The 22,025-nt window shown below is 47.3% G+C and overlaps 2 protein-coding genes across 4 annotated transcripts in view; one reads left to right on the forward strand and one right to left on the reverse strand.

Moving 5' to 3' along the window:
* Positions 1–791: 791 nt before the first annotated feature.
* LOC129838066 (zinc finger protein 200-like) lies at positions 792–4,798 on the forward strand. Its single transcript, XM_055904749.1, has 2 exons — positions 792–1,100; positions 3,035–4,798. Exons 1-2 carry the CDS (start codon positions 935–937, stop codon positions 3,931–3,933), a joined length of 1,065 nt encoding a protein of 354 aa, XP_055760724.1. The 5' UTR covers positions 792–934; the 3' UTR covers positions 3,934–4,798.
* A 263-nt stretch (positions 4,799–5,061) lies between these two features.
* Positions 5,062–22,025, reverse strand: part of LOC129838050 (uncharacterized) — a 50,588-nt gene continuing 33,624 nt past the window's right edge. The window contains exons 4-7 of one of the 3 annotated variants that reach the window (XR_008756821.1): positions 14,353–14,501; positions 11,651–14,191; positions 7,928–8,936; positions 5,062–6,296 (exon numbers count right to left, since the gene is read on the reverse strand). Coding sequence is in view for 2 of the 3 variants with exons in the window: in XM_055904724.1 (XP_055760699.1) it covers positions 8,008–8,936; positions 11,651–14,191; positions 14,353–14,501 (3,619 nt within the window). In the remaining variant the exon portion in view is untranslated. Of the gene's footprint in view, positions 8,937–11,650; positions 14,192–14,352; positions 14,502–22,025 lie in introns of all 3 variants that reach the window. The other 2 variants (XM_055904737.1, XM_055904724.1) reach the window with 2 other exon arrangements.

Below are 22,025 nucleotides of genomic sequence, written 5' to 3' on the forward strand. Positions count from 1 at the left end.
TATCTGTTAGTGTGGGGTGGTTTCATAGTGTATCTGTTACTGTGGGATGGTATTATAGAATATCTCTTACTGTGGGGTGGTATCATAGTATATCTGTTAGTGTGGGGTGGTTTCATAGTGTATCTGTTACTGTGGGATGGTATTATAGAATATCTCTTACTGTGGGGTGGTATCATAGTATATCTGATACTGTGGGGTGGTATCACAGTATATCTGATACTGTGGGGTGGTATCATAGTATATCTGTTAGTGTGGGGTGGTATCATAGTATATATGGGTTAAGGTTTGGGATAGACTTCAAATGAAAATCTCAAAAACAACTTTGCTGGATTCGAACCAGCAACCTTTGGCACCAGAAGCAGAAAACTTTACCGAAGAGTCTGCCACTGGTGCCAAAATGTTGAAATCCAGCTAAATTGTTTCTGATTTAAGCCTATTCCAAACGTTAACCATTTAGAGTTAATGCCTAACCTTAAGATTTCAGAGTTAATGGAACCATTGGCACCAGAGGAAGTTGCTTACGCCCATCCGCCATCCCCGTTCACAACACCCTAGCAGAACTGAAACCAACTTGAAGGTAACAGCTCACTGTTGCCCCTCGTGGTCGGGTTCCACGTCATCTCCCGACGTCCTCAGACATGAGTTGACGCCGATACTGACTTGTATCACAGGTGACCTGGCTGGTTTAGAAACATTTTATTCTCTAGTAAGCATCCATCCACATGGGGGTGCTGTGATGTGTTTAGGGGCTCACCTATGACTGATACAAACAGAAGAAGACAATACGGACGTAAAACTGGGAGAGGGTTTGTTTTGTTTGTGGCTAGTGGCTACCATTTTTCCTCGTGGACGAAGCCATACCACAGACAAAAGGGGTTAGTTATCAGTTTATTTGGCAATACTAGCTTAATACCCACCTTTCAGTCGTCTGAAAATGTGTACATTACAGATGTTGCGCGTGTTCTTAAATGAGCGTTTAACTGCAGCTGCTGTGGAGATTTTCGGGGCAGTTGAGAAAACGGTAGTCGAGTACCAGGAGGAGAATGATAATCTGCGGAGACTGCTGCGGATAACTCCGGACATAAACCAATGTAGAAAAGGTTTGTATGTAGATCTACAAATATCTAGCTACAATAATGTTTTATTAACAGCTAAGTTGTTTAGGCTAACATTGATCACCATTATATATATATATATATATATATATATATATTTTTTTTTTTAAACGTGCATGTTGAAGTTTCACGAACATTTTATTGAAATATAATATAGGTATGCGCACTCCGGCATGTCTAAAAGCTGTGTGTATATCTATCTATATACAGTACCAGTCAAAAGTTTGAACACACCTACTCATTCAAGGGTTTTAATATATGTTTACTATTTTCTACATTGTAGAATAATAGTGAAGACGTCAATACTATGAAATAGCACATGGAATCATGTAGTAACCAAAAATAGATTTGAGATTCTTCAAAGTAGCTACACTTTGCTTTGATGACAGCTTTGCACACTCTTGGCATTCTCTCAACCAGCTTCACCTGGAATGATTTTCCAACAGTCTTGAAGGAGTTCCCACATATGCTGGGCACTTGTTGGCTGCTTTTCCTTCAATCTGGGTGGCAGATAGCTTAGTGGTTAGAGCGTTGGACTAGTAACCGGAAGGTTGCAAGATCAAATCCTCGAGCTGTCGTTCTGCCCCTGAACAAGGCAGTTAACCCACTGTTCCTAGGCCGTCATTGAAAATAATAATTTGTTTTTAACTGACTTGCCTAGTTAAATAAAGGTAAATAAAAATCTGCGGTCCAACTCATCCCAAACCATCTCAATTGGGCTGAGGTCGGGGGATTGTGGAAGCCAGGTCATCTGATGCAGCACTCCATCACTCTCCTTCTTGGTAAAATTGTCCTTAGACAGCCTGAAGGGGTGTTGGGTCATTGTCCTGTTGAAAAACAAATGATAATCCCACTAAGCGCAAACCAGATGGGATGGTGTATCTCTTCAGAATGCTGTGGTAGCCGTGGTGGTTAAGTGTGCCTTGAATTCTAAATAAATCAGTGTCACCAGCAAAGCACCCCCACACCATCACACCTCCTCCTCCATGCTTCATGGTGGGAACCACACATGCAGAGATCATCCGTTCACCTATTATGCGTCTCATAAAGACACGGCGGTTGGAACCTCAAATTTGGACTCAGACCAAAGGGCAGATTTCCACCAGTCTAATGTCCGTTTCTTGGCTCAAGCAAGTCTTTTCTTCTTATTGGTGGCCTTTAGTAGTGGTTTCTTTGAAGCAATTCGATCATGAAGGCCTGATTCACACATTCTCCTCTGAACAGTTGACATTGAGATATTTATTTGGGCTGAAAATTCTGAGGCTCTAATGAACTTTTCCTCTGCAGCAGAGGTAACTCTGGGTCTTCCTTTCCTGTAGCGGTCCTCATGAGAGCCAGTTTCATCATGGCACTTGAAGAAAAGGTCCTGAAATGTTCCATATTGACCTGACCTTCATGTCTTAAAGTAATTATGGACTGTAGTTTCTCTTTGCTTATTCGAGCTGTTCTTGCCATATTATGGACTTGATCAATTACCAAATAGGGTTATCTTCTGTATACCACCCCTACCTTGTCACAACACAACTGATTGGCTCAAACACATTAAGGAAAGAAATTCCACAAATGAACTTTTAACAAGGCACACATGTTAATTGAAATGCATTCCAGGTGGCTACCTCATGAATCTGGTTGAGAGAATGCCAAGAGTGTGCAAAGCTGTCAAGGCAAAGGGTGGCTATTTAAAAGAATCTCAAATATAAAATATTTTGATTTGTTTAATACTTTTTTGGTTACATATGTGTTATTTCATAGTTTTGTCTTCAATATTATTCTACAATGTAGAAAATAGTAAAAATAAAAACCATGGAATGAGTAGGTGTCCCCAAACTTTTGACTAGTACTGTGTATCTTCTATAGAGATGAAGGGTTTTTATTTATATGGTATAGATAACCTCTGCTCCTCCTCGCCTTCCCTCCAGAGTCCCTTCGATTATCTGTTGCTGTCTCTGATGACGAGGTTCCCCCTGAGCAGCAGCACTGTGAGCAGGAGTGGAGAACCAGTCTGCAGCAGGAGGACCTAGAACCCACACAGATTAAGGAGGAACAGGAGGAACTCTGGACCTGTCAGGAGGAAGATAGTGTGTTCAAATTACCTCCGTGTGTGAAAAGTAAATGTGATCAGGAAAACCCACAGTCCTTTTCTCTTCCCCAAACCCAGACAGTGGAGAACAGAGACAGTAACTCTAAACCAGTGGATCTCCCACATTTTGTCACCGTTACCCACCTAGAGGGTCTCGACATTCCCAGTGACCCTCCAGATAATCAAAACTATAGCCACAGCTCAACTGTAAGCGGTGACCCAGTAGGACTTAGGCTGCTGTCACCATTCCATCACAGCCCACCACTGGATCCCAACCTATCAATGGGGGAACACTGTTCCAAACCCAGCACCACGTCTAGAAAAACTCACTGCTGCTTTGACTGTGGTGAAACGTTTGCTCTGACAGCTGACCTGCAGGAGCATGTGACTCTCACCAAGAAGAGACCCAGCGAATGCCACCTCTGCAAGAAACGCTACAACTCCACCTGTAAATTAAAGGCCCATGTCAGACTCTGTCATGTGGAGAGACCCTGCACCTGCCCCTTTTGTGGAAAGACCTTCAAACTCAAAGGACATCTTTCCAGGCATATGAGGATTCACACAGGAGAGAAACCGTTTGGCTGTGGTGACTGTGGGAAGAGCTTCATTCAGAAGGGGGACTTAATGAGACACATACTTACTCACACAGGAGAGAAACCATTTAGCTGTAAAAACTGTGGGAAAAGCTTCAATCGGAAGGGGAACCTAACTGAACATATACGGACTTGCACATACTGAGTTACACAGGAAAGAAAGTTACCAAAGAAACAAATGAATTAGGACAAAGACATCTTGTGATAAGATGGACAACACTGTTTGGAAAAGCAAAGCAACTCTTGATCATTCATTCTGTGGGTTTCAGATAAATCGATGTCATGAATTTACTTTTGCAAAACATTCTATGTAAAAGTTTGATCCAACAGTAGAGTAATTCAATTCATGGTCTGCTGTTCAAAGTCTCTTGATGTATTCACGTCATTATAGACTGGAATTCCTGGTAGTTTGTTTTGGAACGTCTCGAGAATAGTCCAAGAATTTGTCCTTGCATTCGTCAGATCTATAAACTGATCTATGGTCAAATGTGGTTCCCCTCATGGTTACGAGTAGGATTTGTGGAGGGTAAACTGATCCTGAACCTTTATGGCACAGGACTGTGGACATACACCCCCCCCTGTCAGTTCCTCGTGAACCACTAAATCACTAAACAGCACAAGTCTGTGCTAAATTGTGTTTAGATGTTTGAAAGGGAGAACTAGTGAGACGATCTGCACATTGATAATTCAGAATGGTGGAACATCTATCCTCTAGCCCAGGGAAAAACCTCTCAAACCTAGCCTCAGGTATGACTGGCAAGCAAGACTACCAAAGACCAAAAACATTCTGGGCTCCCGAGTGGCGCAGCATTCCAGTGCAAGCAGCGTCACTACAGTCCCTGGTTCGAATCCAGACGTGATTGGGAGTCCCATAGGGTGGCGCACAATTGGTCCAGGGTCGTCCGGTTTTGGCCAGGGTAGGCCGTCATTGTAAATAAGAATTTGTTCTTAACTGACTTGCCGAGATAAAGGTTCAATTAAAGAAATAAAGCATTATCCCCCTCTTGCCATTTCTTGAATGTAAATCTAAGTAATGTAACAAGACCATAACTAATTCAATCCGTTGCATGGAAGACCTACGCTATAGCGCGATTCCCGTTTAAGCTGACATATGTAGCATTGACCGAGAATGCAGTCTCCGCAGAGCTTCTGCGCTATGGATTGAATCTAGCACCAAGGTGGTATTTGGAAAGGAGAGCTGACTTCTTTCTACGGTCAACACTTACCATGGGAGGGCAGCAGGCCACCGTTTTAATAGGTAATGAGTTGGAAGTGTTGATTATTTTTTTTTATTGCATTGAAACATTGACAAACACATTAGTCCTTCACAAAGTCACAGAACTTTAAGGAATTATTACGTATTTAAACAAGCTGCCGTAATTTGAACTCCACAACGTCAAAATGCCAACCTCATTTCAACAAAAATATTGACATTAATTACAAGGGGGTGTCCATTTAAAAATAAATGACAGAACTTTACAAAGGGGTTAGATTCCACATCTTTAAGTACTAGTGATTCCCAGACATGCTCCATTGAGTGCGAGTTCTGTAACTTGCATGATATTGTAATTTGCTACAGTGTAATTTCTACACCAGCTAGATGTGAATGTTTGTAGATGGTTTAATCAGTTACGTAAAATACAAAATGTACCAAGCGTGTTCATGGAAGCACTGGCACTGAACAGTCTATTCACTTCATATCCCCTGATAACTATTGAAAAGATCTTTAAGAAATGCAGGCAAAACATCCTACAAAAGGTCTACAAGTATAGTGCCCACAGAAGTTCAACTGTCACATCTTGGGGGAATTTAAATAAACCATTACATCTACCATTTACAACCATTAACCTTCATTCTCTAAAACAATATCTGCTTTAAATCTATAAATAATGTCACCAAGTTTTCATTTACCATACTTTAAAATATTCTCTACAGTACAAAATACAAATCCAGTGGGTTCCCTTCATTGCAATAAATGGCCTGAGTCTCCCCTTTCAGTAATAATATACACTAACAGTATACAAAACACTACAGTGAGGAGACATTTAAAATACACAAGATCAAGTCCAGCTTTGACCGATGCATTGTGCGCGTCCCTTTGCGATTTTGGAGTAGAAATGGCAGAGCCCTCAAATTGGAATGTACCAAACTGCCTTAGAAAATGGCAGCCACTTGGCTACACATGGAAACAGCTTGAAAAAGACACTGGAGAATCTAGCTACCATTTCTATGCCTGTGGTGGAAAAGGGTTTGATTTCCAGATGCATATAGTATCTACTAGCCCTGGCCTCACAGCAGTGTGTGGTTGTATCAACTGTCGAGTCCATCCCTATGGTATATGAAGGAGTGTGTCTCAGCGTTCACAGATCTTCATCTCAAACCCTGTTGGGACAACCACCTGTTTCTGTCCATCCAGGGTCATCGCCCCACACACAGTGGACTGTCCTTAGGGCTCGAAGTTCAACCACAAATCCTGTTGGATTCGTTTCTGCTGAATAGATCACACTCCTGTTGGAAAAAAATCGACTTCAGTGAGGCTCAATGCAAGGTCACATTTGAACACAAGTACCCAAGTAGTAAAGACGGTGTTTGACTCGCGTACCTTCAGTTTGAAACCTGATCTGACAAGGAGCAATAAATCAACTATTTTCAAAGGCTCTATAATCCATATTATAGGCTTAATGGACATACTCATTTACTATATTCACAATCCACTGAGGTAATTCAAATTGTTTTCTTCATATGCAGTACCTTTCCATCCAGACACACACACATAACATACATGTCCACAAGGTTAACTCTGTACCACCATCAGTAAAATATAGTTCATGACTAACCCCCCCAAAAACCCATGACTGGTCCCAAATCTGTTTGTGTCGTCTTGGCAACTCCTATGGTCTTCGTCACACCAAACTACCATAGGAGTTGGGCAGATGGTCGGCACAAACAGATCTGGGACCAGGCTAGGACCCAGCAGCCTCACAGAAGAACCGGTTATATCCCCAGAGTAATCTACTCAATAGAGTCTGTGTTTTCTTACACTCTGACCCTCTTCAATTACCTATTAATTCCTCCATTACCTCATATCAATGTCATGACCACTCCCACCCCCATTATGACATCTGTAACCACAGAAACAACACCAAACATGAGGAAAACCGCCCAGGATATGGGGCCAAGTCTTCAGAACAAAGACATGAGACGGCGCTTCTGAAAACAAAAATAAACCGATATTTCCAGCGACCTTCATCAGAGTCAGCAGTAGCATGCAACAGAAACAACAGTCCATTTTATTAGCACCCAGGTGTATTTCACTAAGCTGGATCACAAACTAGATCCTGCGTAGCGAAATACCACCCTGAAAAATGGTGGCATTCATCATAGAGTCGATAAATAACCTTATTCTAACACATACGGCCAACCAGTGTTTTACCTCAGCTGGTGGAAGGCCTCTGGTTTGATGTCAGAGAAACAGTTACTTGGCCCATAGAAGTAGAATCCCTAGACAGGATAAAGGCCCTCAGCAATTTGAATGGGGATCCCATGACCGTTCTAGGGATTCTATTTCTATGATTTGTTGCTCTAGAGTAAATCAAAACGGTTTGAAGCACAAAGCAAAGCATGCATTGAGTGAGTGACAGGTTCATCATTATAGGATGCTGGTCTAGTCAAGTGCAGTTTGTCGTCAGTAATTCAGACCAATAGTCAGTTAAACATCTATACTAATCAATATCTTCAGTGGAAACTAAACCACCTAGGACCCCCACCTGAACATATTGCGTCTGAGATGAATCCAGTCATTTTGGCTTCAGTAAAATGGACCATGGCTAACAAGTTGTCACTATTCTACACAAATAGCTAGTCCAGAAGCTTCAGTCAACCAGCCTAATCAAGGTAGTAGCCTTCTGGGACTGTTGGTGTGTAACCTAACATGATTGTTTTGGCACGAGCGAGGTGTAGAATTCCAGTGAGTCAGTCTGTGATTGATATGACTGGGGTGTCAGTGTCCTTTGCCACCCATTCAAAAAGGTATCATGTTAGAGGATACAGTGGTATAAGTTCGGTGTATCAAACAATAGTGTTGTATTTGCAGGAGAGGTAAAATAGGTGGTGTTACAGCAGTGATGTGACTGACAGACCTTGAATAACATTGTGTGCGACCATTAGTGGTGAGTCTTCACTGTGTGCGTGTACACACACACACACACACACACGTCCCTCAGTGGTGTGTCTCCAGCTCCACCACTGTCCACTCGCCCTGGGGGGACTGGCCGGGGGCCTCCGGGGAGAAGCTGCTGACCGACGTGACCGTGGCTGAGGGAGGGGTGAGGGGCGGCAGCAGGTTGGGCCACAGGCTGGCCTCCAGGGGGCTCAAGGTGCCTCCTCTGCCCCCGGGCAGCAAGAGCAGGGAGGAGCAGCCGTCGCCCGTCAGCAGCAGGGTCTGGTTGATCAGCTGCTGGACAATGTCCACTTTCTTCCCCCAGTCCAGGTCCAGGGGAGGGGGGCATTCTGGGGAGACGGTGGGTGGGGAGGCGTCCCGGGACTCTTCCTGCTCGGGGGAGTCTGGAGAGGGACTGAGAGTGGAAGTGGAGTTGCTATCGGCTTCGTCCAATACCTCTCGACGGTCACTGTTACTGTCAACCTCTTTCTCCAGCGGGGCTTCTTCGCGTTGTTCGAGCTGGACATTAACCTCAATTTCCTTCCCCTCCTCTTCATCAGTCTCCAGGGCTTCATAAATGGTATGGAGACCAGAGGAAGGCGAAAGCAGCACTGTTGCCTGACCTTTTTGGGGCTGTTGCGGTGATGTCTGCTGTGCCTGCTCCTCCAGCTCCTGCTGCCACTGCATGATCTGCTGTCTCTGCTCCACCTCCTCCGCCTCCCTTTTCTTAATTTCCTTCTCCTGCTCGCTCTTCTTCCTCGCCTCTTCATCATTTTCTTCTTTGGGTTTGCCCTGCTGTTCTCTGCGTTGCTGCAGCTCTAGTAGTTGTTGCTGGTGCTGTTCCAGTCTGCGGAGCTGGGGGCTGGCCTGCAGGCGAGGGCTCCGGGGGGGTAGGTCAGCACAGGTCAGCCTGGGTGGGGTCAAGAGGTCACAATGGGGGTTGGGGTGGTGGTCGCGGCGGTAGTGTGGCTGGGGGAGCGCGTTGAGCCCTGCGAGAAAGAAGTGGAGATCACCCGGTGGGAAGCGTGTTAGAAAGAAAGACGTACAAGTGAGAGGGAGCAGTGCAGGTCAGAGCAGATAACGGAGACTGTGGGTATTGTAGTCTACCAAGGAGACGTTAGTGGGAGGAGTAGAAGACAGTGATGTAGTGTCCTGGTATTCTACACCCAGTAAAAATGTAGCTTCGAGAGATTGTAATGTGTGTTTGTGGCTTGAAAAGTGATGTATTACTATGATATTGTACAGGTAACTGCCAAAATAAAGGAAACGCCAATGTCTTAATAGGGTGTTGGGCCACCACGAGCCAGAACAGCTTCAATGCAACTTGGCATATATTCTACAAGTGTCTGCAACTCTATTGGAGGAATGCAACACCATTCTTCAACGAGAAATACAATTTTGTTGATGGCGGTGGAAAATCTCTGGCGCCACTCCAGAATCTCCCGTAAGTGTTCAACTGGGTTGAGACCTGGTGACAGACTGCCATGGCATATGGTTGACATTTATGCTCATCAAACCATTCAGTGACCACTCGTGCCCTGTGGGGAGCAGTGTCCTATGGGGGCATAGCCATGGTAGCCAAAATAATGGCCAACCCAGCATATTTAAACATGGCCTAAGCATGATGGGATGTTAATTGTTTAATTAACTCAGGAACCACACCTGTGTGTAAGCACCTGCTTTAATATACTTTGCAACCCTCATTTACTCAAGTGTTTCCTTTATTTTGGCAGTTACCTGTAGATTTTCATACATTTCTGGCATTGTGGCTGTTTGAACGCCAAATTGACAATTGTAGCTGGGCCTAATGGTTTAGGATAGCCAACGTGTGTCAATATATTACTGAACCCAGGAACTACCTCCTCACCTCACGTGATATCAAATCGGCAAGATGTGCAACATTGACAGCCTGAAAAGCAAAGCGTGTAAAAAGAGGTGGGGACAGGGGTGAAGTGAAGCAATGGGGGCACAGGAGAAATGGTAGCAATGGTGACAGCAGGGAGATGGTGGGAGGGTTGGGGCATTGGCTGGGGGAAGTTAAAGCAGAGAGAAAATATAGCAATCCATTTCGTTAACCTTTTCAAAATATGACTTCCCAAACAAAATATTCTGATAGTATTTTTGGGGTGCAAAAGTTGTGCAATAAAAGCGGCTTCCTGTATATGCAGTAACTACCAACGATAGTCTTGTGAAATAAAAAATAAAGAAAAGCTTGTGAGCAACCAACCATTTCCTTCAGTCCCTGTGGGGAGCTGGTGAGTAAGTGAAACATGCAAGACAAGACCTTTCAACCATGCATCAGTACATAGACAGCAGCACCACACGTGAACTGGACTGCGTCTGAAATGACACCATATTGCCTATATAGTGCACTACTTTTGACCAGGGCCCATGCATTATTTAGGGAATAGGGTGCCATTTCGGACCAAGCCCTCAAACCAAAGCCAATGAGTGTCAGTCAGTGACATGCAAACAAGGCGTCCCAAGGGTAAAGTAGTTAAACAGCGCGGTTAAATGGTGTGCGGTGGACATGCACTTGTAGACATAACAGAGATATCTCAAACAATGCAGAGGCCAGGCAGAACGGAAACGAAAAGGCAACACACACATTACTCGAAGAAAACAAACACTGGTGGGTGTCCTCTACTGTTTGGATGATGGGGAACCTTCTTGATGTCGTTTCTCAGTTAGTCTGGTGGAGGAGAAGGAATCCAGCGGACCAAGGAAGGGTCACAGTACAGAAGGGGGAGGAGCAGCTGAGGGGAGGTGGGAGTTTGACATCCTTCATAATGTCTCTGTTGAGCCCTATTCTGAATGGTGGGAGTAGTGTATGTGAGGATGTAGGTATGAGTGCTTCCTTGCTGGGAGACCATTAGTGCTTTTGAATCCATATGCCCCACATGTATATAATGTCTCCCACATCAGGTTTCAACACAACCTTGACTCCCATGTTACAGGACTTAATATCTCTGATAAGTACAAAATGTGCCATCCAACTCCCCAATCACCACTTGAATAAAACTGTCCGGGAGAGAGGAGTCATGTTAAATATCTAATCTTTATTTAAAGCTTGGTAATGGTAAATACTCCAAAAGGACAAATGTAAGAAGGGGGGGGGGGGGGGGGGGGGTGGTCAGTCTAACCTTAAAGTGAAGGAGGAAAAGGGGAGTGCTCGGGGGAGGAGGACAGGTGTCTGTTTCTTAATGATGGGAAACAGCAAGAACATACAATCAATATTCACCAGCATTTTCTTGTTCAGTAAAAAGGGTCGGATAAATACAAAGTTTAACATTCCATTCCACATTTTCTTTTGTTATGTTTCTTCCTTAAGAGCTGCTTCACAACAGCCCAGTCAATCCAAATCAAACCATGCCAGTTCATGTTTCGGATGTTAATTAAAAAGTAAAGAAAAAAACACATTCTAATAGTAATAGTTGTAGCTATTGCACATACAGGAGTTAAGCCATATACACATAAGGTAATATCATACGAGGATAGTGGCACTGCTGTATTTAAAGTCTTTATTTCTTCCCTTCCCTATTTTTACATTTTGATCACATCCACCCCAGTTGGAGAGGTTGGGGACAAACAATGATGACGACTAACACAGCAAAGAGGGTTCTGGGGAGGGGTGGGTGAAAGGTGGGTGGGGGGGGTAAAGCTGCGTTACTGAGTATGTAGGGGGGGGGCGACTATACGTTACCTGTGAGAGAGTTCTCAGTGTTTTCACAGATAGTGGAGTAGTAGGGCGGTTGGGTGACACGGGGGCCCTCCCCGAGCTGCTGGGGGGCCGCAAACAGCGTGGGGTCCAGGGGTTTCAGATCCCCCGTGTCCCCCAGCTCTGCCTCAAGCGTCCCACACAACATGTACTGCTGCTCCTCTGGGTTGGAGACTAGAAGGGAGTCTGCCGAGGCAGCCTGTTGGGGCGGTTGCAGGGTCAGCTCCTGGATGAGCGACGGGTCCTTGGCCTCCTCAGGCAGCTCCTCCAGAGAGAAGATGCCGGGGCTCTTGGCGCAGCTCTCAGCCGCGGAGTGGGTATTGGAGTTGGACGCCGTCATGTCGTAGGCGTAGGATGCCGCCGAGTTGGCAGACTGGGGTGTGTCTCCACCCTCTTCTGCACCGCCGCTGGTCTCCTCCCCTTCCTCCAGGGCAGACAGGCAGCGCTGGGCGCCGGGCTTGCTGTCGAAGGTGGTGTTGTGGATGCCCTGGCCCAGCTCATCCAGCTGGGCCTCGCCCTCCGTGTCGCTGGCCTCATCCTCTGTGGTGGAGGACGAGGGGTTGGACATAGGTGCTGTGGCGGGGTCCCCTGGGACCTCGTTGGCTGGCAGCGTCTCTGCCTCCTCCCCCTCTCCGTCCTCTCTCTCCAGGTGGATTCCCAGGTCCTGGTTCTCCAATTCAGGCTGAAGGGAGAGCACGGGGACCAGGGCGGCAGGCAGGGTGTGGAGTTTCCCCCCCTCAGAGCGGGACTCCACCCCGGAGCTGCTGTTGTAGTCATAGAGCTCCTCTGGGGTGCTGGTCTCGCTGCTGCTGTGGACAGCCAGCTCCGTAGCGCTTAGGGTGCTGGAGTGTGACATGCCGCGCCCGGAGGCAGCTATGAGGGACAGGGACTGCAACGGGGCTAGGGTCTCATTTTCAAGTGGAGGGGCAGGCTGGTGTGAGGGCTCGTGCAGGGCTGGAACAAATGGTGTGGCAGCCAGCTGCAGCCAGGGCTGAGCGGAGTACAGGGTGGGTGTCTCCATATCAGCCTGCCAGGGGTCTGAAGAGGGGCTGGTAGGGGTCTGCAGGGGGGCGGCTGAGGCAGACTGGGGGTGCGGCTGGGCCCAGGGGTCACAAAAGGAGCTAGGGTTGGGTTGGTCCCACTGGGCGGCCAGGGCAGAGGGCAGTAGTGGGGCAGGCGGGGCTCGGTTCAGGTTGTCCAGTCTCTCATCCTCCGCAAAGTCATCCTCGTCTGCATTCCCGTAGCTCTCCAGCCCGCTCTCAGTCACCCCCTCACTAGCCATCTCCACATCTTCATCATCCTCATCCTCGTCATGCCTCACTCTTCTCGGGTCATCCGCCCGTTCCGAACCCACCTCCATGTCGCACACCCGGTCTCCGTCTTCATCGTAGTCATCAAAATCATTGGTCGGGATGTCGGGCACCTTCTCAAAGTCAGGCGAGCCGGCCGAGGCAGACATGCCCTCCATGTCGATGGCACCCTTCATACTGGCGTCTCCTAGGTCATCCATGCTCTCCGTGCCCTCCAGTACGCCTGGGGCGCTCAGCTCCGATACCCCTTGCTGGCTGCAGCTCACCTCCTCAGAGTCCAGCTCCGATAGCAGAGCGCCGCCTGCGCGCCACCCCGAGCCCGCAGGGCCGGCTGAGCCAGGCCTGGACTCTTCTGTGGGCTGGGTGCCGCTCATTTCTGACACGGACACCTGCTGGCTGCCCTCCCTCTCCTCATCCTCTTCTTCATCCATGTTGAGCTGAGCTTTCTCTGAGGCATCCGGAGGGCTGGGTGTAGCCCTAGCAACTGCTGTGGGGATGTCCTGGGGTAAGGTCTGGTCTGGTGCTGGCTGTGTCGGGGCTGCTGGGACAGTCTCTGGTTGTTCAGATATCTCATCCCTGGCAACAGTGACTAGTGAGCCCTGTGGTGGAGCAGGATCCAGCCTGAGTGGGCTCTGTTGTGGAGATGGAGAAGTAGTATCCTGAGGAGTTGGGGCTAAAATCTCTTCTCTGGGCTCCAGGGCCACTGCTGGTGAAAACGCAGACACTGGTGCTGGGACTTCTGAAGCTGCCACTTCTGGCTCTGCTGCGGCTCTCACGGCGACTGTTGCCACGGAAGCTGCTGCTGTAGCAGCCACTGCTGCAGCTGGTGTGGCTGCAGACTTGGGAGCTCCAGGTCTGGCAGTGAAGGGCAGGACAGACTGGGTTGGTTTGGAGGCTTGTTTGACCGACTGGTGGATGGTGCTGCCCACGGGCTTGTTGCTGGGGGAGGCAGGGGGGGTCTTGCCCTGGGGCTGTCGGGTGGCAGGGGGCCGTGTGGTGGGAGGGGCTTTACGTGTGGGCAGGGGCTTGGGGTCCTGTGATTTAGGGCGGGCTGGCTTGGTGTCTGTCGCCTTGGTGGGATGGGGCCTTTTGGAGGCAGGCTCGGGTCTGGAGGCTGCAGTCGCTTTAGGGGGGTCAGGTTTGGTCGTTTTGGTAGTGGCGGATGTTGCTGGCTTTCTGGCTGCGGCAGTGGTTGCTGGTCTGCTGACATCTGTAACTGAGCAGAAATAATTTAAACATGAATATCACTTCAACTAAAAATATAAATGGTACCTTCTCAAGTTGATTGAGATACATACAGGTGATGCTCAAGACCAATCCTAATAGAATCAAGTGGGTTACATTCATGGTACAAAACAACTTGTAAGGCATGTGCACCTTTCTTGGCAGGGCCTGTAGGTTTGGGTGCCTGCACTGTGGTAGTCCTGCCAGTAGAGGGGGCTGCGGTGCCAACTCTTGAAGCTGCAGGTCTGCTGGAGCCTGGCTTGGATGTGCCCATCAACAGGCCAGTGTGACCAGTGGCAGGCCTGGGGAAGAACACATTTTATTTATTTAAACCAGGTAGGTTATAGAGAACACATTCATGTCACAATAACCTGACCAAGAGGACGCAATGATGGGCTCCCGAGTGGCGCAGCAGTCTAAGGCACTGCATCTCAGTGCTAGAGGCGTCACTACAGACCCTGCTTCGATTCCACGCTGTATCACAACCAGCCGTGATTGGGAGTACCATAGGTCAGCGCACAATTGGCCCAGCGTCACCCAGGTTAGGGTTTGATCAGGGTAGGCCGTCATTGTAAATAAGAATTTGTTCTTAACTGACTTGCCTTGTTAAATGAAGGTCAAATAAATGTTTTAATTAAAATGATAAAATAATGCCGACAGAGGGCTGGCTCGCTTCTAGCTCCTAGGAAACTTTGCAGTATTTAGTTTTTTAATGTATTATTTTTTACATTGTTAGCCCAGAAAAATGTGTGTCTTACATACAGCCGGGAAGAACTATTGGATATCAGAGGTGGTAACTCACCAACACCACCAGCATTACGACCAGGAATACGACTTCCCTGAAGCGGAACCTTCATTCGAACCCCCAAGGGCAATTGAAATGATTCCAGAGGTTGACCCAAAACAACATCGGCGGAGGAGAGGTACTCGGAGCGGTCTTCTAGTTTGACTTAGGAGGCGCGCACACCACCCACCTCTTTCGAGCGTATTACTAGCGAATGTTCAGTCTCTGGATAATAAAGTTGACGAGCTCAGGGCTTTTTTCCAGAGAGACATCAGGGACTAACATACAAACATGGTTCTCTTGAACTGACCCAACTGGCTGGACCGACTCTACACTGTATGTATGAATGTCCTAGCAATGTCCTACTACACTGATGTTAGCACAATTAACACAGATACTTCCTTAAATTTGACAGACACTTGAGTCAGTCCAGCCAGTTGGGTTTTCAGTTTATCGTGCAGACAGGAATACATATCTCTCCAGGAAGAAGGTCGGGGGAGTATGTTTCATGATTAATGACTCATGGTGTAATTGTGATAACATACAGGAACTCAAGTTCTTTTGTTCACCTGACCTAGAATACCTCAATCAATCAAATGCCGACCGTATTATCTCCCAAGAGAATTTTCTTCAGTTGAGTCACGGCAGTGTATTATCCCCCCTCAAGCCGATACCACGACGGCCCTCAAAGAACTTCAATGGACTTTATGCAAACTGGAAATCACTTATACCGAGGCTGCATTTATTGTAGTTGGGATATTAAAGCAAATTTTAGGAAACGTCTGCCGAAGTTCTTTTAATATATCAACTGTAGTACTTTTAGCACTGCTAAAACTCAACCAGTTACTCCAACATCCAGGAAGCCTACAAGGCCCTCCGCCGCGCTCCTTTCGGCAAATCCGACCACGACTCCATTTTGTTCCTCCCTTCCTATAGGCAGAAACTCAAACAGGAAGTACTGGTGCTAAGAACTATTCAACGCTGATCTGACCAATCGGAACCCACGCGTCAAGATTGCTTTGATCACGTGGACTGGGATATGTTCCGGGTAGCTTCCGAGAATACTAGACGAATATACTGATACAGTGACTGGGTTAATCAGGAAGTGTATAGGAGATGTTGTACCCACTGACTTAAAACCTACCCTAAACAGAAACCGTGAATAGATGGCAGCATTCACGCAAAACTGAAAGCGCAAACCACTGCATTTAACCATGGCAAGGTGACTTGGAATATGGCAGAATACAAACAGTGTAGTTATTCCTGCCGCAAGGCAATCAAACAGGCACAACGTCAGTATAGAGACAAAGTGGAGTCGCAATTCAACGGCTCAGACACGAGACGTTTGTGGCAGGGTCTACAGACAATCACAGACTACAAAAGGAAAACCAGTCACGTCGCGGACACCCGACTTCTTGCTCCCGGACAAGCTAAACACCTTCTTCGTCCGCTTTGAGGAGAACACAGTGCCACCGACGAGGCCCACTACCAAGGACTGCAGGCTCTCCTCCTCCGTGGTTACGTGAGCAAGACATTTAAGCGCGTTAACCCTCGCAAAGCTGCCAGCCCAGACGGTATCTCTAGCTGCGTCCTCAGAGCATGTGCAGACCAGCTGGCTGGTGTGTTTACGGACATATTAAATCACTCTCTATCCCAGTCTGCTGTCCCCACATGCTTCAAGTTGGCAACCATTGTTCCTGTACCCAAGGTAACTGAACTAAATGACTATCGCCTCGTAGCGCTTCCTTCTGTCATCATGAAGTGCTTTGACTAATCAAGGATCATATCACATCCATCTTACCCCACACCCACTATAACTTGCATACCGCCCCAACAGATCCATGGATAAAGCAAACATCGCACTGCCCTATCCCATCTGGACTAGAGGAACACCCATGTAATAATGCTGTTCATTGACTACAGCTCAGTCTTCAACACCATAGCGCCCTCCAAGCTCATCACTAAGTTTGGGGCCCTGGGTCTGAACCAAGCCCTGTGCAACTGGGTCCTGGACTTCTTGACAGGTCGACCCCAGGCGGTGAAGGTACCACCTCCGCTACCCTGATCCACAAAACGGGGGCCCCACAAGAGTGCGTGCTCAGCCCCCTCGTGTACTCCCTTGTTCACCCATGACTGCGTGGCCACACACACCTCATACTCAAATCATCAAGTTTGCAGACAACAACAGTGGTAAGCCTGATTACCAACAATGATGATAGTCTACAGTGAGATTAGGGTCCTGGTGGAAAGGTGCCAGGAAAATCACCTCCCTCAACAAAACGAAGGGGCCGCAGTGGAGTGTGAAAAGCTTAAAGTTCCTCTGTGTGTACATCACTTCACAACCTGAAATGGACCATCCACAAAGACAGCGCTGAAGAAGGCGCAACATAAATTTGGCTTGGCCCCTAAGACCCTCACGAACATCTACTGATGCACCATTGAGAGCATCCTGTCGGGCTGTATCGTTGCCTGGTACGGCAACATCCACAACTGCAGGGCTCTCCAGAGGGTGGTGCGATCCGCCCAACACATCACCGGGGGCACACTGCCTACCCTCCAGGACATCTACAGCACCTGGTGTCACATCAAGGCCAAGATCACATTAAGGACCTCAGCCACCCGAGTCACAGCCTGTTCACCCCGCTACCAACTAGAAGGCGGAGACAGTACAGGCGCCTCAAAGCAATAATTTGTTCTTAGTCTAGTTAAAAAAAATTCAAATAAACTAATAACAGCTTCCATCTCCAGGCCATCAGAATTAAATAGTCACCACTAGCCATTCTCCGTCCAGTACCCTGAACTTTAATCACTGTTACTAGCCGGCCACCACCAGGTACTGAACCCTGCACCTTAGAGACTGCTGCCCCATGTACATAGTCATTGAACACTGGTCACTTTAATAATGTTTACATACTGTTTCACCCACTTCATATGTATTTACTGTATTCTAGTCCAGGATCATCCTCTATTACTGCTGTACACACACCTCTATTCTTAATCTCTACACACACCATCGTATACATTACAGACTGACATTGCCATTCTAATATCTACCTTAATTCCTTTCTTTTTTTTTGAGGATTTGCGTGTATTGTTAGGCATTACTGCACTGTTGGAGCTAGAAACAAGCATTTCGCTACACCCATGATAACATATGCAAAATATACAATACTACACTGCTCAAAAAAATAAAGGGAACACTTAAACAACACAATGTAACTCCAAGTCAATCACACTTCTGTGAAATCAAACTGTCCACTTAGGAAGCAACACCGATTGACAATAAATTTCACATGCTGTTGTGCAAATGGAATAGACAAAAGGTGGAAATTATAGGCAATTAGCAAGACACCCCCCAAAACAGGAGTGATTCTGCAGGTGGTGACCACAGACCACTTCTCAGTTCCTATGCTTCCTGGCTGATGTTTTGGTCACTTTTGAATGCTGGCGGTGCTCTCACTCTAGTGGTGGCATGAGACGGAGTCTACAACCCACACAAGTGGCTCAGGTAGTGCAGTTCATCCAGGATGGCACATCAATGTGAACTGTGGCAAAAAGGTTTGCTGTGTCTGTCAGCGTAGTGTCCAGAGCATGCAGGCGCTACCAGGAGACAGGCCAGTACATCAGGAGACGTGGAGGAGGCCGTAGGAGGGCAACAACCCAGCAGCAGGACCGCTACCTCCGCCTTTGTGCAAGGAGGTGCACTGCCAGCGCCCTGCAAAATGACCTCCAGCAGGCCACAAATGTGCATGTGTCTACTCAAACGGTCAGAAACAGACTCCATGAGGGTGGTATGAGGGCCCGACGTCCACAGGTGGGGGTTGTGCTTACAGCCCAACACCGTGCAGGACGTTTGGAATTTGCCAGAGAACACCAAGATTGGCAAATTCGCCACTGGCGCCCTGTGCTCTTCACAGATGAAAGCAGGTTCACACTGAGCACATGAGCACATGTGACAGACGTGACAGAGTCTGGAGACGCCGTGGAGACCGTTCTGCTGCCTGCAACATCCTCCAGCATGACCGGTTTGGCTATGGGTCAGTCATGGTGTGGGGTGGCATTTCTTTGTGGGGCCGCACAGCCCTCCATGTGCTCGCCAGAGGTAGCCTGACTGCCATTAGGTACCGAGATGAGATCCTCAGACCCCTTGTGAGACCATATGCTGACACATGCACATTTGTGGCCTGCTGGAGGTCATTTTGCAGGGCGCTGGCAGTGCACCTCCTTGCACAAAGGCGGAGGTAGCGGTCCTGCTGCTGGGTTGTTGCCCTCCTACGGCCTCCTCCACGTCTCCTGATGTACTGGCCTGTCTCCTGGTAGCGCCTGCATGCTCTGGACACTACGCTGACAGACACAGCAAACCTTTTTGCCACAGTTCACATTGATGTGCCATCCTGGATGAACTGCACTACCTGAGCCACTTGTGTGGGTTGTAGACTCCGTCTCATGCCACCACTAGAGTGAGAGCACCGCCAGCATTCAAAAGTGACCAAAACATCAGCCAGGAAGCATAGGAACTGAGAAGTGGTCTGTGGTCACCACCTGCAGAATCACTCCTGTTTTGGGGGGTGTCTTGCTAATTGCCTATAATTTCCACCTTTTGTCTATTCCATTTGCACAACAGCATGTGAAATTTATTGTCAATCAGTGTTGCTTCCTAAGTGGACAGTTTGATTTCACAGAAGTGTGATTGACTTGGAGTTACATTGTGTTGTTTAAGTGTTCCCTTTATTTTTTTGAGCAGTGTATTTGATTTTGACAATGGCAGAGATGTAATGTTAGCGGACAATAGCAGACATGGGATTTTCAAGAGTATGCTGTATGGCAAGACTAAACAATAAAAACAGACCTGTTTGCTTTAATGAAAAATTAGTTCAGAGAAGACCCTCAAGGGCAAAATGGACACCATCTGCTGTTCACAAGAATGAATACCTACTGACTGATTGTACATCGTGTACAAAACACTACATTTTGAGCTGTACCCGCTTTTGTCCTCAGAACAGCCTCAATTCGTAGGGGCATCGACTCTACAAGGTGTTGGAAGCTTTTTTACAGGGATGCTGGCCCATGTTGACCCCAATCCTTCCCACAGTTGTGTCAAGTTGGCTCAATGTCCTTCCGGTGGACCATTCTGGATACACACGGTAAACTGTTGTGTGAAAAACACAGCAGTGTTGCAGTTATTGACACTCAAACCGGTGCGCCTCGCACCTACTACCATACCCCGTTCAAAGACAGTTACATATTTTGTTTTACCCATTGAATGGCACACATACAGAATCCATGTCTCAATGCTTAAAAATCCTTCTTTAACCTGTCTCCTGCCCTTCATCTACACTGACTGAAGTTGATTTAACAAGAGGCATCAATAGGGGATAATACCTTTCACCTGGTCAGTCTCATGGAAAGAGCAAGTGTTCCTAATGTTTGATGTATGACTTTGGTTCAGTACCATTCGATCAGCTGCCTAATGTAGGCTAATAGGCTTGGGACTTTTCTATGATCAATTCACTCTAAACCTGAAAAAAAACAGTAGTGGTTATTCACCTGCTCAGTGCTCCCCATACAGTAAGCTAGAAGAGTCAAGGGCCGTCCTGCACTACATAAAAGCAATTTCGAGAGGTAACAGAAAACCATTAACAAGGCCCATTCACTGTCTGCCTGTAACGCATCGCTTAGTAATTTTCTAATCCCAGCCTAGTGGGGGAAGAGGAAAGGATGCAGGGAATGATGGAGTGGGAAAGCGTGATTGTGGAAAATGAACAGGATGTGGGTGAGGGTTGCACTCACTGAGGGTTGAGAGTAGTACTACTCCAAGGACAGAGAGGAGACTAAATCGATGGGCTATTAAGCTCCCAGGCAAATTTTAAGGGGTTAGTCTCTTGCCCTCCTCTTCCTTTATCCCGCTAGTCTCCCGTTTGACCTCCTGACCTGAAGAGCCAAGTGGTCTTGTTGTGGCAGGTGACTGTATAGCAATACGCTTAATAAGCCCCTAACAGATTCGAGGTCAGTTTCGAAATTACCCCTCTCCTGGTTGAGGTTATGGATTTGGAGAGGGTAAGCTGAGCCTAGATCTGCCATTCGTTCACTTTAAAACAGGTGCCAGACAGCTGTGGAGAAGCCACAGGATCCAGACGCAACCTTTTCCAGAGCAAGGCAGTGCCCATCCCCCTGCATACTGCTGAGTGGACTGAATGCCGATTATCCTTAGGCTATGCAACAGCGGAGCAGGGAATAGTAACATCTACAGAGCTATGCTTGGATACATGTGTGTGATACTGGTGTGTGCAATCTACATGTACAGACTGGTGAGGCGTTCACATTGACAGGCTTGTGGGATGAATTGTAGCCCATGCTACAAAGCGCTACAGTAACCTACATTCAAAACAGTTGCTTAAGAACCAGGTGTATTGAAACAAAGGCAGCGCTGTGTTTGTGCAAAATCGATGCTTTGCATATCATTTCTATAGAACAGATTCATACGTACACAGCGTCTAAAACAAAAAGGGACAGGAAACGTCAGAGGAACCGAGCGTGTTAGGGCATTGTTGCGATTCAGTCAATTACACCAATATCCGTCATGCTGTTCTGCTGTTCTTTTGATTGGTTCGCCATGGTTTGGACACAGCTGACAACATAGATGAATTCATAATGACAAACGTACGAGGGGCCGGAAGTGGTCCGGCCGTACATGCCTGGCCACACAAACGCCTCTCCCACAGCGACTCAGTCAAACAATGGCCATTTGTTTCCATTTGTTAGCAGGATCAAAAAAAAGGCTGCAGAGACTCAAAGGCCTTCAGGTTGCGCCATTATTATACTGTAATAGGGTGAGTCGATGGGACAGAGGGAGCAGGACCTTGATTGTATGGTAAAGAGCAGTGAAATAAGAAAGCGGGCATGCTGTACCTTCAGATGACAGGGGGGAATTAGTTGAAGACGGGCGGGGTGAGCCGCGTTAGACGAGATGGCATTAAACGAGGGAGGAAAGGAAGAAAATAAGAGGTTGAGGGAAAGAAAATGACAAACTGAGGCACGCAGT

This window comes from Salvelinus fontinalis, chromosome 3 (assembly GCF_029448725.1).
Source record: "Salvelinus fontinalis isolate EN_2023a chromosome 3, ASM2944872v1, whole genome shotgun sequence".
In the NCBI taxonomy this organism is placed as follows: Eukaryota; Metazoa; Chordata; class Actinopteri; order Salmoniformes; family Salmonidae; genus Salvelinus; species Salvelinus fontinalis.

Excerpts from the sequence above, each read along its gene's own strand:
- LOC129838066 (XM_055904749.1), top strand. The coding sequence starts at position 935 with ATGTGTACATTACAGATGTTGCGCGTGTTCTTAAATGAGCGTTTAACT. Across the intron at positions 1,101-3,034 it reads CATAAACCAATGTAGAAAAG|AGTCCCTTCGATTATCTGTT; the intron begins GTTTGTATGTAG and ends CCTTCCCTCCAG.